This window comes from Mobula birostris, chromosome 12 (assembly GCF_030028105.1).
Source record: "Mobula birostris isolate sMobBir1 chromosome 12, sMobBir1.hap1, whole genome shotgun sequence".
Taxonomy (NCBI): Eukaryota; Metazoa; Chordata; class Chondrichthyes; order Myliobatiformes; family Myliobatidae; genus Mobula; species Mobula birostris.
In genome coordinates this window covers 61,478,748-61,495,237 of record NC_092381.1, presented here as the reverse complement: position 1 = coordinate 61,495,237, position 16,490 = coordinate 61,478,748, and the positions used below count along the sequence as shown (strand labels likewise).

At 41.8% G+C, this 16,490-nt stretch overlaps 1 protein-coding gene across 1 annotated transcript in view; it reads left to right on the top strand.

The window, feature by feature from the left end:
* dnajc6 (DnaJ (Hsp40) homolog, subfamily C, member 6) overlaps positions 1-16,490 on the top strand; it is a 95,438-nt gene that overhangs the window by 29,297 nt on the left and 49,651 nt on the right. Inside the window, exons 6-9 of the mRNA XM_072274549.1 lie at positions 9,206-9,339; positions 11,640-11,834; positions 13,090-13,207; positions 14,697-14,776. Coding sequence (XP_072130650.1) covers positions 9,206-9,339; positions 11,640-11,834; positions 13,090-13,207; positions 14,697-14,776 — 527 coding nt within the window. The remainder of the gene's footprint in view (positions 1-9,205; positions 9,340-11,639; positions 11,835-13,089; positions 13,208-14,696; positions 14,777-16,490) is intronic.

The following is a 16,490-nucleotide window of genomic DNA, read 5'->3' as shown; positions in this document are numbered from 1 at the left end:
AATTCTTCTCTCGCCCACCTCCCCTGCTTTCTCGGTTCTCTTACTATTTCCCAAGCAAATTGGGATAACTGCTCAGCCAGGCTTTCCCTTGATTTGACCACGCTAACGGGCAACCCTCTGTTCTTCATGTCTGTAGTCGCCTCTTCCACTGTCTGATACAGTTGCATCTCATCTTCGTAAAACACCCGCAGTTTAGCAGGGTATGGAGTTTGGAATCTAATCTTTCCTTGCTTTAATATTCGCTTTACTTCAGAGTATTCCTCACATTTCTGTAGGACCACTGGGAGGTAATCTTGATCGAAATATATTAATTTCCCGTTCAGAAACACCCTCTTCTTTTCCCAGGCCCTTCGTAGAATCTCTGCCTTGGTATTGTATGGAAGGAGTCTAATTACTATAGAGAATGGCTTATCTTCTCCATCTTCAGTAGGCCTCGGGAGGAGCGCACGATGCGCCCTCTCAATTTCAAGTTCCATAGTTGAGGGAATGTCCAGCACCACCCGCAGCAACTTTCCTACAAACTCCATCATAGACAAACCCTTTGCTCCTTCGGGAACATTGTATATCCTGATATTTTTTTGTCGTGATCTTCCCTCCTGGTCAAGCAGTTTACTTTCTTGTTGATTTAATACTTTTATTGTCTTACTTAGTATCCGTTCCACGTTTTGCACGTGATCTTCCACCTTCTCAATTCGTGTCTCTGCCACCGCTATTTTTTGATTGACATTGGCGAGCTCTGACTTGATATCATTTAGTTGCTGTTTTATATCTTTTTGGAATCCTCGTATCTCTTCCAGAGTTTTTATCGTGTTTGCTGCTTCGACTGAACGAGACCCATCATCAGCCTCGCTAGCACGCGTTCGGGTAGGACAGCCACCTGCTGCACCCCTCTCGTCCACAGGCTCCGCAGTGATGCTTTTATTATCTCCATTCTTTTATTCTTTTTCCTCATTCTTGCCCCCCTATCAATTCAGATATTTTTGAAAGATCTTATATTTGATGGATTAATGGGGTAAAATATGCGTTTTTCCAGAGGAGCTATTGATTTAAGCTGCCATTCTGGACAATGATGTCACTGGAACCACTGTGGGGGTTGTTTTCAAGGTCCTCTGCCTTTGCTATTATTTTTGCTTGACCTCTATTGCTCCTATCAAAGGGACGGAGACGCTCATTGCCTTCCTGGTTGCTATGTCTCCATTAAGCACTACAGCCAGGAACAGGCTCTTCAGCTCATGATGTTGTGCAAAACTAGTACTCAAATGCCTCACTAAATTAATGCCTATCCTTCTATTCTTTGCACATATATTGCTTATCTGAGAGCATCTTAAACACCTATCATACTTGCCTTCACCACTACCCCTGGCTGGCAGTGCAGAGTGTGTGTGTGTGTGTGTGTGTGTGTGTGTGTGTAAACCTGCCCTGCACATCTCCTTTGAACTTAACCCTTCTCACCTTAAATGCATCTCCTCTAGTATTTTGATCCTGAGAAAAAGATGCTATCTGTCTACCCTCTATTCCTCTGATAATCTTATAAACTAATCCTCTGCTTCTGCTCCAGAGAGAGCAACCCAGGTTCGCCCAACCTCTCCTTGCAGCACGTACCCTGTAATCTAGGAAAGCGTTCTGTTAAATCTATTCTGCACTCTCTCCAGTCTTGACATGATTCCTATAACGTGGCAACCAGAACTGAGTACATTACTCCAGATACAGCTTAACTCAAGTTTTATAAAGCTGCATTTTGGCAGGATTAAATTCCATCTGCCACTTCTCTGCCCAACTGCAACTAATCTACATCCTGCTGTATCTTTTGGCAATCTTCTACACTCATACCACCAATCTTTGTATCATCTGCAAATTCAGTAACCCATCATCTATGTTTTCATTCAGTTCGTATACGTACATTACAAACATTGGAGTTCCCAGTAAGGATCCCTGCAGAACGCCACTAGTTACAGACCTCCAGCCAGAATAAGTCTCATTGATCACTCCCCTCTTGTCTTCTATGGGGAAGGCAGTTCCGAATCTGAACAGCTAAGTCACCATGGGTACCATGCAACTTAATCTTCTGAATGAAACTGCCACAAGGAATCTTGTCAATCCCCTTACTAAAATCCAGAGAGTATCCTAGAAGCAGAATTGTGTTTATTATTGCTGACAAATGTCGTGAAATTTGTTTTGTGGCAGTGCAATATGTAAAAATTATTCTAATTTACAATAGGAATATATAAAAAATAAATAGTACATAAAAAAAGCAAGATAGTGAGGTGGTGTTCATGGACCATTCAGAAATCTGCTGGCGGAAGAGAAGGAGCTGTTCCTAAGATGTTAAGTGTCTTTCTTCAGTCCTATACCTCATTGATAGTAGTATTGAGAAGAGGGCATGTTCTGGATGGCGAGGGTCCTTTTTGATGGATGCTGCCTTGAGGAATTGCCTTTTGAAGATTCTTCAGTGTTGGAGAGACTGGTGTCCATGATGGAGCTGGCTTAGTTTACGAATCTCTGCAGCTTTTTCTGCCTGTGCGTAGGTGCCTCCATACCGGATTGTTGAGATGCAACCAGTCAGAATGCTCTCAACAGTACTTAACAAATCTCCTCAAACTTCCAATGAAATATAGCTGCTGCTGTGCTTTCTTCATAATTACATCATTCTGTTGGTCCCAATATGGATCTTCAGAGATGTTGACAACCTAGGAACTTGAAGCTGCTCACCAGTTTTCACTGTTGACCCCTCAATGTGAACTGCTGTGTGTTCTTATGATTTCCCCTTCCTGAAGTCCACAATCAATTGCGTGGTCTCACTGACATTGATTGCAACGTTGTTGCAAAGCCACTTAACCAGCTGATCTGTCTCACTCCACCTCACCATATGAGAATCTGCCAACAACAGTTGTGTCATGGGCCACACAGTCATGAGTGTAGAGAATGAGTGAAGCACACATGCTTGAGGTGTGCCTGTACTGATTGTCAGTGAGGAGGAGATGTTATTTCCAATCCACACTGACCAGAGAGGAAGTCAGAGATCTGGTTGCAGAGGGAGATACAGAGCCCCAGGTTTGGAAACTTATTGATCAGTACTGAGGGGATGATGGTATTGTTTGCTGAGTGTAACCTATAAACAGTAGCCTGACATAGGACTTGCTGTTTTCCAGGTGGTTTAAGGCTGAGTGGAGAACCAGTGAGATTGTATTCACTGTAGAACTGTTGTGATGGTAGGAATATTGCAATGGGTCTAGGTTCTTCCTCAGCCAGGAGTTAATTCCAGCCATGACCAACCCCTCAAGGAATTTCACCACAGTGGATGTGAATTCTACTGGGTGATAGTCATTGAGGCAGCTCATCCTGCTCTTTTTGTGCACCAATATGATTGCTGCCTTTTTGAAGCTGGTGGGGACTTTGACTTCATCAGTATGAGATTGAAGATGTCTTTGAACATTCCAGCCAGTTGGTAGGCACAGGTTTTCAGTGCCCTACTACGTATACCACTTGGGCCTGATGCTGTGCAAGGGTTCACCCTCTTGAAAGATGTTCAGACATCAGCCTCTGAAACATATCAGAGGGACGCCAAATGCTGCAGGAATTTGCACAAGTATTCTCCCTTTCAAAGTGTGCATAAAAGGTGTCCAACTCATCAGGGAGTGAAGCATCACAGTCATTTATGATGTTAGTCTAGAGATCTACCTCCTTTGATCACTTTCCTCATCTGCTCAAAAAAACTCTTATCATGTTATTACGACATGACTTGCCTTGCACAAAGACTGTTCCTAATTAGGCCATAGTTTTACAAATGCTCATAAATACTGATCCTAAGAATTGTTTCCAGTAGCTTCTGTATTACTAATGTAAGACACACCTTCTTGGTTTCACTTCTTGAATAATGGAACAACATTAGGACCTTTTCGGTGACCAGAGGGCGCATAAAACTGTAGTCAAAGCCCCATTAATCTAACCTTTGGCCTTTCTCAATAATCTATAGCATATCACATCAGGACCTGTGGACTTATCCACCTCTCAAGAGACCCAACTCTACCTCCTCTTTTATCTGAAAGTGCCCCACGCTCTCCACACTGATTTCACTACCCTCCATGTCCTCCTCCTTGGTAAGTATCAACGCAGAGTACTCCAATCACAAACGAGAAAATCTACAGATGCTGGAAATCCAAGCAACACACACAAAATGCTGGAGAACTAGGCAGGCCGGGCAGCATCAATGGAAAAGAGTACAGTTGATATTTTGGACCAAGACCCTTCATCAGGACTGGAGGAAAAAAAGATGAGGAGTTAGAAGGGGGGGGAGGAAGAAATACCAGCTGATAGGTGAAACTGGGAGGGGGGAGGTGTGAAGTAAATTGCTGGGAAGTTGATTGGAGAAAGAGATACAGGGCTGGAGAAGGGGGAATCTGATAGGAGAGGACAGAAGGCCATGAAAGAAAGGGAAGGGAGAGGAGCACGACAGGTAGGCGATGGGCAGGCAAGGAGATGAGCTGAGAGGGAAAAGGGGATGGGGAATAGAGAAGGGGTGGGAGGAATTACTGGAAATTTGAGAAATCAATGTTCATTTCATCAGGTTGGAGGCTCAGGTTGGACATGGGAATGAGGAGTGGACTTAAAATAGGTGGCCACTGGGAGACCCCGCTTTTCCTGGTGGACAGAGTGTAAGTGTTTGGTGAAGCAGTCTCCCAAGCTACGTTGGATCTCACCAATATACAAGAGGCTACACCGGAGCACACCTGCCCCTACGCCTCCTCCCTCACTGCCATTCAGTGCCCCAAATGGTCCTTCCTGATTAAGCATTGCTTCACCTGTGAATCTGTTGGGGTCATCTATGGTATCTGGTGCCCCCAGTACTAAGCTCCGACAGCCAGAAAAAGCAAGATCTCCCTGTGGCCACCGATTTTAATTCCACTTCCCATTCTCACTCCGACACATCCATCCATGGCCTCCTCTGCTGCCATGATGAGGCCACACTCAGGTTAGAGGAACAAAGCCTTGTGTTCCTTTCTTGAACTTCCGGTAATACCTCACCCCCTTCTCTATTCCCTATCTCCCTCTTTCCCCCTCTCACCTTATCTTCTTGCCTGCCCATCACTTCCCTCTGGTGCTTCTCCCCCCTTTTCTTTCTTCCATGGCCTTTTGTCCTCTCCTATTAGATTCCCTCTTCTCCAACTCTGTATATCTTTCACCAATCAACTTCCCAGCTCTTTACTTCACCCCTCCCAGTTTCACCTATCACCTTGTGTTTCTTCCTTCCCTCCCTTCTAAATCCGTTTTCTCATTATTTTTTCACCAGTCCCGTTGAAGGGTCTCAGCCCGAAACATCGGCTGTTTACTCTTTTCCATAAATGCTGTCTGGCCTGCTGAGTACCTCAGCATTTTGTGTGTGCTATAAAGAGTACTCATTTGGGATCTCACCCACAACTTCTGTCTCCAAGCACATGTTTTTTTATTCATCCATAAGTGGCCTTACCATCTCTCTTGTTAAAAGCTTGCTCTCGATGTGTGTGTGTGTGTGTGTGTGTGTGTGTATATATATATATATAGAATGCCTTATGCTTCTCTTTAAGCCTGCTTACTAAGGACTTTTCATGGCGCTGCCACTTTCCTAATTCACCTTTTTTGGGTTTCAGATAGTCCTCAAGGGATCTGTTTGATTTTCAGGTTCCTGAGCATTAATAAATTTCCTTTTTCTTCTTGATTAAATTCACCACTTCTCAACATCCAAGATTCCCTTACCTTGCCATCATTTCCCACCCTTCTTACTGGAACATACCTGTCCCATACGCTGTGCAGTTGTTCTGTAAACATGTCAGATATAAACTTGCTAATAAACAATTGTTCACAATTAACTCTCCCTAACTTCTGCCTAATACACTCATAATTTGCCTTCTTCCCATTTAATACTTTCCTGTTTCATACTTATGTATTGCTATCTTATAATTTAAGGGGTTGTGATCACCCTTCCCTAACTGTTCTCTTATTGAAAGGCCAGTCACCTGGCTAGGCTAATTGCCCAACACCAGGTCCAGTATGGCCTCTCCTCTCATTGGGCAATCTATAGTATTGGTATAAAAAGCCCACCTGGATGTACCTAATAAATTTTCCCTCATCTAACCTCTTGCACTAAAGATATCGCAGTCTCTGTTAAAGAATTTGAAGTTGCCCATGACAAGAGCCCTGTTTTTACACGTTTCCCTTATCTGTCTGTATATCTGTTCCTCAATATGGTGGTATCTATTAGGGAGTCTGTAATATAATCCCATCAGAGTGATTGCACCTTTCTTTTTCTGTTCTACCTATGCAGCCTGCCATTACGTCCTGAATAAGTGCAGCTGTGATACTCTTCCTGATTAATAGTGCAGCTGTGATACTCTTCTTGATTAATAATGCAGCTGTGATACTCTTTCTGATTAGTAGTGCGGCTGTGATACTGTTCCTGATTAATAGTGCAGCTGTGATACTCTTCCTGATTAATAGTGCAGCTGTGATACTCTTCTTGATTAATAGTGCAGCTGTGATACTCTTTCTGATTAGTAGTGCGGCTGTGATACTGTTCCTGATTAATAGTGCAGCTGTGATACTCTTTCTGATTAATAGTGCAGCTGTGATACTGTTCCTGATTAATAATGCAGCTGTGATACTCTTTCTGATTAGTAGTGCGGCTGTGATACTGTTCCTGATTAATAGTGCAGCTGTGATACTCTTCCTGATTAATAATGCAGCTGTGATACTCTTCCTGATTAATAGTGCAGCTGTGATACTCTTCTTGATTAATAATGCAGCTGTGATACTCTTTCTGATTAGTAGTGCGGCTGTGATACTGTTCCTGATTAATAGTGCAGCTGTGATACTCTTCCTGATTAATAGTGCAGCTGTGATACTCTTTCTGATTAATAGTGCAGCTGTGATACTGTTCCTGATTAATAATGCAGCTGTGATACTCTTCCTGATTAATAGTGCAGCTGTGATACTCTTCTTGATTAATAATGCAGCTGTGATACTCTTTCTGATTAGTAGTGCGGCTGTGATACTGTTCCTGATTAATAGTGCAGCTGTGATACTCTTTCTGATTAATAGTGCAGCTGTGATAGTCTTCCTGATTAATAGTGCAGCTGTGATACTCTTCCTGATTAATAGTACAGCTGTGATATTGTTCCTGGTTAACAGTGCAGCTCCCCTCCTGTCCAGCATCTGCCATGCAATTCTCTTCTACCTCCTTTTATATCTTTTCTGAAACATCAAAACCCTGGAACATTAAACATCCAATTCTGTCCTTCTCGTATTCAAGTCTCTGTATTGACCACAGCATCATAGTTCCATGTAATGATCCATGCTCTAAATTGTTCACCCTTGCCCATAATATTCCAAGCATTAAAATACAAATATTTTGTCTCATCTCCCCATTGCATGTATTACCTCAATCCTGCCTGTCCTTTCTTACAGACTTACTGGACATGATATCTACATTCCTCTCAATCCCTCCACTTGGACCTGGTGTTCTGTTCCCATCCCCATTACAAACTAGTTTACCCCCTCCCCTGTGGATCTAGCAAAGGTCCCAGCCAGGATACTTCCCCTCCAGTTCAGGTGCAGCCTGTACTCTTGTTGAGGTTGTTCCTGCCCCTTGAACCTATTCCTCAGCAACACATTCACCTGTTCTATCTTTCTATTCCTGATCTGAACAGCTCTTGGCACCAGGAGTAATCCCGAAGTTACTGCCTTTGAGGTCCTGTTTTTCAGCCTCTTTTCTAACTCCCTCTACTTTCTGCAAATGACCTCCTTCCCTTTTCTAGCAATGCCAATGTGCACCACAGCCTCTGGCTATTCCCAGTTCCCCTTTGAATGTTCTGAAGCCATTCCAAGATGTCATCAACACTGACAGCCGGGAGGCAGCATACCTTCCTGGTGTCTCCTTTGTGGCCAGAGAATCTCCTGTCTGTTCCCTTAAATATTGAACCTGCTATTGCGATTGCGCTGCCTGACATTACCAGCCCCAGTGCCACTGACCTGGTGGCTGCAGCTGTAACTTGGCAGGTCATTTTCTGCACCACCCACCGGCTGTATCCTAAGGAGTATATGTTTCCGCGAGAAATGGCCGCAGTAGCAACCTGCACCGTCTCCCTGTTCACTCCACCTTTCCTGGGGATCAGCTGACTATCTGCTGCCTGCACCTTGGCTGTGACCACCTTTCTGAGTGGTCACGAGACAGAAATTTTCATCGGTTAAGTGAACTGAGCATATCCTTTTTGTTTTATTTGTGCCTTGAAAATCTTTGCTTCGATGGGAGGCAAAGTGGCTTGTGTGTTCTGGGAATTTGTCAGGCATGCAAACTATATAGCCCATGCATTTGAATTGACTGAGCGTAACTGAAGCCTCGTTATTGTGGATATTGATGTGGGAGAGCATGATGACAGCAACATGAGAGAATTGTAGTTAATTCTTGCATGGCTCACACATGAAGAAAAATATTTGCAATGGTGGAACCAGCAATTGCAGCTGATCAGGGGCAAGCCAGAAAGAGCTGCTACGGAAGGAGGAAGAGGGGGAATCAGTTCAAATTTTGATCACAAACAGGAACTCATCACCATCAAGTTACAGTTCATTGTTAAAAGTTAAACATTTTTTTCTACTTATGATGGCTAAGCTAATTTCAGTTGAATCTCCTTGTTGTTTAAAGCTTATCTATGTACCCTTAAGAGAAAATCTGCAATACAGTGACTGCAATTACATATTTCTATTGTTAAAGAAATAGTTCAAACAAACCAGACTTGTAACATTTTTTAAAAATGTTAGATGTTACCTGACTCGGCAGCTTGTTTTCGTGAATGTTTTAGGTACTTAATTTGTTTGAACATTACCAGATGAGAGAGATGTTCGACACATCATTTGGATTTGACCCAGGTGGTGCCATTTGTATGTTGAGGTAGTGCTCTGTATGGCTGACTCTGTGTAATACACACTGTATGGAATGGTTGTGATGCTGAATCATGCAGAAAGGAAGGCTGTCAGGCTGAGATTCTGGAGTAAAATTAATAGAAATGGGAGAAAGGGAGAAGATTCTTTCTTACCCCCTTGTCCCCCCTATCTCCCTTCACAAACCACTCTGAAAGTTAATTTTGCCTCCGTGTTTATTTATTGGAGATTGTTAGTTCGAGTTTCTGTATTGCGTAATTTGAATATTGGCTTTGTTTCTTCGTTTTAATCTTTCCAGGATGGATGCCCTGCCTCTGCCATTTTAGTGTGTGGAATGTTCTGTTTCTGCCATCTGTTCTCTTGCCCAATTCCAGCCATCCAGTTGCTGAATACAAAACGACCAGGGCCTGCACTTTGGCCTTCACATAGGAGGTAAGAGATTTTAGAAATCAACTGCTAAAGGTAGCCTTTCCTGGGTATTGGAATACAGGTGTCCCCCGCTTTTTGAACGTTCGCTTTATGAAACCTCACTGTTACGAAAGGGTACATTAGTACCCTGTTTTCGCTAACAGAAGGTGTTTTCACTGTAATGAGAAAAGCAGTGCGCGAAAAAAATCAGTGCGCGATAAAAGGCAGTGCGCGCCCCGAGCAGCCGCTCTCCCCGGATTTGGAACTGCATTCCAGCCGGCATTGCTTAAACACGTGTCTGTGAGCAGCCGTTTGCAAGATGAGTTTTATGGTGTCGAAAAAGCCTGAAAGAGCTCATAAGGGTGTTACACTTAGCGTAAAACTAGCCATAATTAAGCGTTTCGATCGTGGTGAACGAAGTAAGGACAAAGTGAGTTTGGCTTGTGGAAGCTGACGAAGATGATGTTGAAGAGGTTTTGGCATCCCATGACCAAGATTCTGATAGATGAAGAGCTGATGCCATTGGAAGAGGAAAGGATTACAATCGAAACCGAGTGAGTAATGATAAAGTACGACTTTAATTTTGAAATGGTACGTTGGTTTAGGGGATATTTGCAGGATGCTTTGAGTGCTTACAAAGAACTGTATGATAGAAAAATGCACGAGGCTCAGCAGTCAAGCAAGCCTTCCACATCAGCCATAGCAGACGACGAACCTCAACCTTTGACATCGAGGTGGCCAGTCATAGGAGAAGATGAGCTGCCTGCTCTAATGGAAACAGATGACGAGATGACACCCCAGTGTCCCACCACCCCAACACCCAGGCTGCGGACAGATACCGATTCGCGGAGAATGCAGTGGTAGCCAGGAGACACACAGCACATCTTTAAGAAAAAAGCCAAAATGAACATGTATATTTAATTAGATGCCGCCCGACACGTAATTGTCGGCCCAGATCAGAGGTGATGACGCAATCGGCACTGATCTGGGCCGACAATTAGGTCTGGGCGGCACCTAATTAATTAGCATGTTTATTTCGACTTTCTTCTTAAAGATGTGCTGTGTGCCTCCCGGCTACTGCTGCATGCTTCATGGATCGATATCGGTTCGCTGCCTGGAAGGTGGGGGCCACTGCACCACCCAAACACCGATGACTCAGTCTAACACACCACCATCAGTGTGCTCTGCGCTTTCCCAATTCCGGTAAGTGATACTACACTGTACATACATTAGTTCTACTTTATATCAGCTGTGTATTTTTACGTGTTATTTGGTATGATTTGGCAGCTTCATAGCTTAAAGGTTACTGGAGAGCGCTTGCGCCGTGCTTTTGCCGATGGCACTTGCGTGAGATTTTCGCTACGGACAACAGTTCAGGCAATAATTGTGGAAAAGTATTTCTACTTTATGTAAGCTGTGTATTTATCATATCATTCCTGCTTTTACTATATGTTACTGTTATTTTAGGTTTTATCTGTTACTTGGCATGATTTGGTAGGTTATTTTTGGGTCTGCGAACGCTCACAAAATTTTCCCATATAAATAAATGGTAATTGCTTCTTCGCTTTACGACATTCCGGCTTACGAACCGTTTCATAGGAACGCTCTACCTTTGGATGGTGGGGGAAACCTGTATCTCTACTAATTTTCATTTCATAATATACTCTGCACTATAATGATGAAGGGAACTTTGCAGTCCCTCTACAACCAATCTACATGGAGCATTCAAAAAGATGAAGAGACTACATGTTCCCAAGAATATCCCTGTCCTCAGTAATGCTGGCATCTAGCATGTGAGTGCCAGATAAAAGACTGAAGCATTTACAGTTATCTTCCATCAGCACTGCTGAATAGCTGTGTTATAGAATTAGCACCATCTTTAGCAAAGTTACTCTTTCATAATTATAGTAGTGGTATCCACCAGAAGATGCTAAAAGCTGCCCAATTATAATAGATCGACAAACATAGACAATTCAGCCTGGTCAGTTATTGTACAGTCATGCTACGTTCCTTCATTCAGCTGACAGGACATTTTTCAAAATGATTTTGTTAAGTTCTATTAGCTCTTACTCTTTTGTTATTCAGTCTGTTATAATTAGAGAAATAATAATCTGTTTCATTCTGCATCTCATTATTTCTGATCTGTTCCATGTCTTAGCTGTGATGAGCTCCTTCCAGAAAGATTTTTAGCTGTAATTTGAGGAATTACCCTCATAACTTGCTGTTAATTCACCAACCTTCTAGTTTTAAAGTTCATATTGAAGATAATGTTTTTTTCATTTAGGCAATGATGGTATATAAAATTGCTGCCTTTTTCATTTTAGGTATATTGGATATATCTGTGAAATGGTTTCTGATAAACCCAAGCTCCCACATTGCAAGCCCATCGTCATTAAAACCATCACAGTGAGCCCAGTCCCTTGCTTTAACAAGCAGAGAACTGGCTGCCGACCTTTTTTTGAGGTTTTTATTGGTGAAACAAAGATTTTTACTACTGCACAAGAATATGATAAAATGAGGTATGATTCTGTCTTTAGCAAGTATTTTAGAGTATTTTCCCATAAAGACATTACCATCTGTAATTCTATGTATTTGATCAGTGGGCATTCTGAATCCTGGTATCTGCTTAAAACATTAGACGTTGGAAGCTATTGTTTGCAATTTTAGTATCAATATTTTTGTTTGTACGGTCACTGCATACATAGATTTAATAGAATAATTAACTATGATACATAATGTTGACAAATAGTTGACAATTTGAGTGTAACATAAGGATGTTTTTTAATCAGTGAACAAAATTTATTTTCTATCCAAACCTGTATCTAGTTTATAAAAATAATTATTAAGTACAAAAATCCTGAAGACGATAGCAAAGCAAGCTAGATGCTGGAAATCTGAAGTAAAACCAGAAAATGTTGGGATTTCTCTGCTGAAAAGCTTTCACTTTCACTTGGTCAGTAACAACTATTGTGCTATTGCGTAGAATGGAATGAATTTTAGGGGCCGTGCACAACATGCTGATGTGAATGACCCTGGAAGAATGTCCAGACCAGGGATTCCCAAACTGGAGTCCATGGACCCCTTGCTAATGGTATTGGTCCATGGCAAACCAAAGGTTGGAAACCCGTAGACTAGACAAACTTCCCCCTGAAACAAGCTTCATACAGTGAATAAGTAATTCCCTGTTAAGCATTCCTTTGAGAAACATCCTTTCGTGACAAATTATTGGAACTACAATGATCTGATTGTGCCTTGTTGCCCTGGTCTGTTCTAAAGAGAACTGAACCTACGTAACACACATCAAAGTTGCTGGTGAACGCAGCAGGCCAGGCAGCTTCTCTAGGAAGAGGTACAGTCGACGTTTCAGGCCGAGACCCTTCGTCAGGACTCCTGACGAAGGGTCTCGGCCTGAAACGTCGACTGTACCTCTTCCTAGAGAAGCTGCCTGGCCTGCTGCGTTCACCAGCAACTTTGATGTGTGTTGCTTGAATTTCCAGCATCTGCAGAATTCCTGTTGTTTCAACCTACGTAAATTGTATTCTCTCTGGGAGAAAGTGGTCAGTAAATTCTGATGGAAATTAATATGCTGATGTTTCTGAGGTTACAGATTATCTGCATCATGCCTTGAGTGTAAAATCCAGTGATACCTTTGGAGTATTTTGCCTTTTTCTCCACCTGTCAAGGGCTTTTAAAGCAAAATAGGATTTTTCTTTTTATAAAGTAAGATCTTTAATTTTAAAATATTACTGATTTTAAATTTCTTAAATCCTAAAGAGAGCATCGAATCCAGGAGGGAAAAGTCTTCGCTTCTTTGGGTGTTAGTGCCCATGGAGATGTTGTTGTTGCTGCCTTTCATATGCGGTCAACAATTGGTGGAAGACTTCAAGCAAAGGTTAGACAGTGTTGTAGCTTCATTTTTTGAATAGGGGTGTGTGAATTGTTCTACTCTTATGTTAGCAAACCTTTCCTGTTTATGGTTACTAATATAAAACGCTGTTGCTCTGGATCAGTTAAATGATTTTTGCATCATTAAAGCAATGAAAAACTCTTACTGTTTCACTAATCTTTCATTAGGAGATTGTGGCATGTGCTGAGATGAAGCTGAGGGTTTTTGTTTCATATTTCCAGAATCATACCAAATTTGACATGATGCAGACCAGCCACATTTGGTCCTGGATTGTCAAACCTATTATGCACCAGTTCAGCAACGGTCATGATGCAGGGTTTCAACTTAAGATGTCAACAGTTCCTTCCTCCCCCCACCCCCCTCATTTTCCCTCTGCTTAATCTGCTGAGTTCCATTAGCAGGTTGCTTATTGCAAGAGATACTGAAGTCTGGTCAAAGAAAAAAGGAAGTTCATGATAAGTTTAGGAAGTTGAACTCAGAAATTAGACAAGACCCTTGAGGAATATAAAAAAAGTAGAAAATCAGCAAAACAAGAAATATAGAGTACTAAAAATGGCCATGAAGTGTCGTTGGCAAGTAAGTTTAAGGAGAATCCCAAGCCATTATATATTTGGAGCTGTAGGATAGCTTGGGAAACTGTGGGTCCACTGAAGGACAAAAGAGATTTCTGTGTGGTGTCAGAGGAAATGTGCAAAGTCCTCACTTGTTGTTGGAGAAGGGAATGGATGATGGTGAAATTAGAGAGAGGTATGCTGGCAAGTGAGGAGGTTGAGGAGGTCTTGATACCGTCTTTGTAGCCTCATTAGCCATGGGCAAGGTTCCAGAAGTTTATGTTCTTCCTTTGTTAAAGAGCAACAGAGAAAAACTACGAAATTATAGACTAGTGAGCTTTGCAACATTAGTATGGAAATGATTGTAGTTGATTCATAGGAACAGGATTTACTTGCATTCTCAAAAGCATGGACTGATTAGGGTTAGTTAGTCTGGCTTCAGAGGGGAGATCACATCTTTCAAATTTGATAGAGTTTTGTGAGTTTTTGATGCAGATGATTGATGAGGGGAAGGCAATGGATGTTGCGTATGTGTAAACACAAGAAAATGCAGCAACGTGAAATCTGCTCGACCTGCTGAGTTTCTTGGAAGAGGTGTCCGTTGTGTAATGGCCTTCAGTAAAGGAGTTGGCAAGGTTCCTTGTGGTAGGTTAGTCCAGCAAATTAAGTGACATAGAATCCATGGTGAGCTAGTAAATTGGTAAACCTTCCTTATCAATCATCATGCTACTGGGTAGATTTAAACAGTGCACTTTAGTAAAGCTTTGTGGCTTTAGAATCTGAAACTGACAGTATAGTCCAATGCAATAAATTATATTCATTATATATTTCTAACTTTAGTTGTATTTTCTCTATGCTGTTGCTGATCCATGACTTTATTACTAGAATTTTATGTTTTTGCTGTGCTTGCTTTCCCAATTTAGCTAACAAACACACAGATATTTCAGATTCAAGTCCACACTGGATTCATTGCTCCTGGAACAACTGTTTTAAAGTTTACAAAGTGAGTAGGAGCTTATTGTACTTTTAATCTAACCAAAATAAATTTCTGGGCATTTTTCTTTTGATAAGTATCGTTTTGTGTCCTTAGAACAATATTTGTCAAATGTTAATGTCAATTGCAAAATTATTTCTTCTTCTTTGCTACCGCCACCCTCTGCTGCTCAACACAGTCCAAACAGAGTCATTTATTACATTGTTATTGACTCAAGTCATGTTATAACCCAGCTCTCTTTCAGAATTTTCTGTCTGACAGCTCTTGTTGTTCATTACTCATTACAGTCGGTTTATTTGGTAGTCAAAAATGAAATTGCATTTGCAGAATTGTATTTGTGCATGTAGCAGATAACTCAATAATTGGGGATGCGGTGGGAGTGGGGGGGGGGAGAGGGTGGAGCAGAGTCTGTGACTACAAACAGGTCTCCAGGGCGAAGCTGCCATCCATGGTCGGTGATGTCTCAGTGGTTGCTGAACATTCTCAATGAGGAGGGTGAACGAAGAAGATAACTCTGAGTGGAGTTATCGGGACACCGTCATTTGACGGTGTTTTCTTTTAGCAGGCTTTCTTATTTTTAAGAGGCCGAGTTGCTAGCTTGTCGCTCAACCCAGCACAGGTGGAAAGCGTGCAAGGGAGCCGGCTGGATTCGAACACGGGAGCCTTTGCTCCGAAGTCCGGCGCTGATGCCACTACGCCACCAGCCGGCCAGGGGAGGGTGAGCAACCAGAAATTATTGTGCATGTTGGCATAAGTGATATGGATAGGGAAAAGGATGAAGTCCTGAATTGTACTTGAGCATAGGAAATGGGAGCAGAAGTAGGTCATCTGGCTCATTGAACCTGCTCTGCCATTCAGTAAGATCATGGCTGACCTGGCTGTGGGCATGGCTCCACCTACCTGCCTTTTTCCTATAACCCTTAATTTCTGAACTATGCAAAAATCCAACTGAGTCTTAAATGTATTTAATGATTTAGCCTATGTGTTAATGAGAGTAAGAGAATTTGGCAAATTAATGCGTTGCTGAAAAGTTGGTGCAGGGTTTTGATATTTTGGATCTTTAGGAACCCTAATCAGTATTTTTGCAATATGTGACCCTTGTTTTATTTTTATGAAATATGAAGATGCCCAAGAAACATAATCAGATTGGGGAATAAGCAAACAATACCCAGAAAGGAGAGGAGGAAATAGCAGAAGGGACAAAGGCAAACCTCAAAAAGGGAGATTGAACGATTTGCTTAGGAGAAATGTCAATGGAAAGTTGGACAGTTATCCAAATATCGTTGGAATCAATGTTCATTTATCGAAGTTAACCAACTGATTTTTTTTTTGCCTCACCATTTTAGAATTCCTGAATTGTTCTCTGATGATCAGTTATTGAATTAGGTTAATTGCATCTCATTACATGTTTGGTGTACAATTATTGTGCATTAAGAAAACATTGGTTCCCTTGTTGCTGAAATTGTCTAGATTGCAGAGCAGTTTGTTGTGACAGTAGTGTGGACAGAAGTTCATGATGAATATTGTGCTCAGTAGGCATAATCTGGTACATTCAGGATTTGTGTGCCTGATTAACAGGTTTTTCCAGACAACAAGTTGGTATGTCCTTATAATATCTTAGTATTTTGTAAAATTTCACTTTTTTTAGTGTTTTGTACAATTGTAATAAATTTTCCTGGTAGGTTTATTTGGAGTGTGGGAATTGGGTGGATAGAGTTGATAT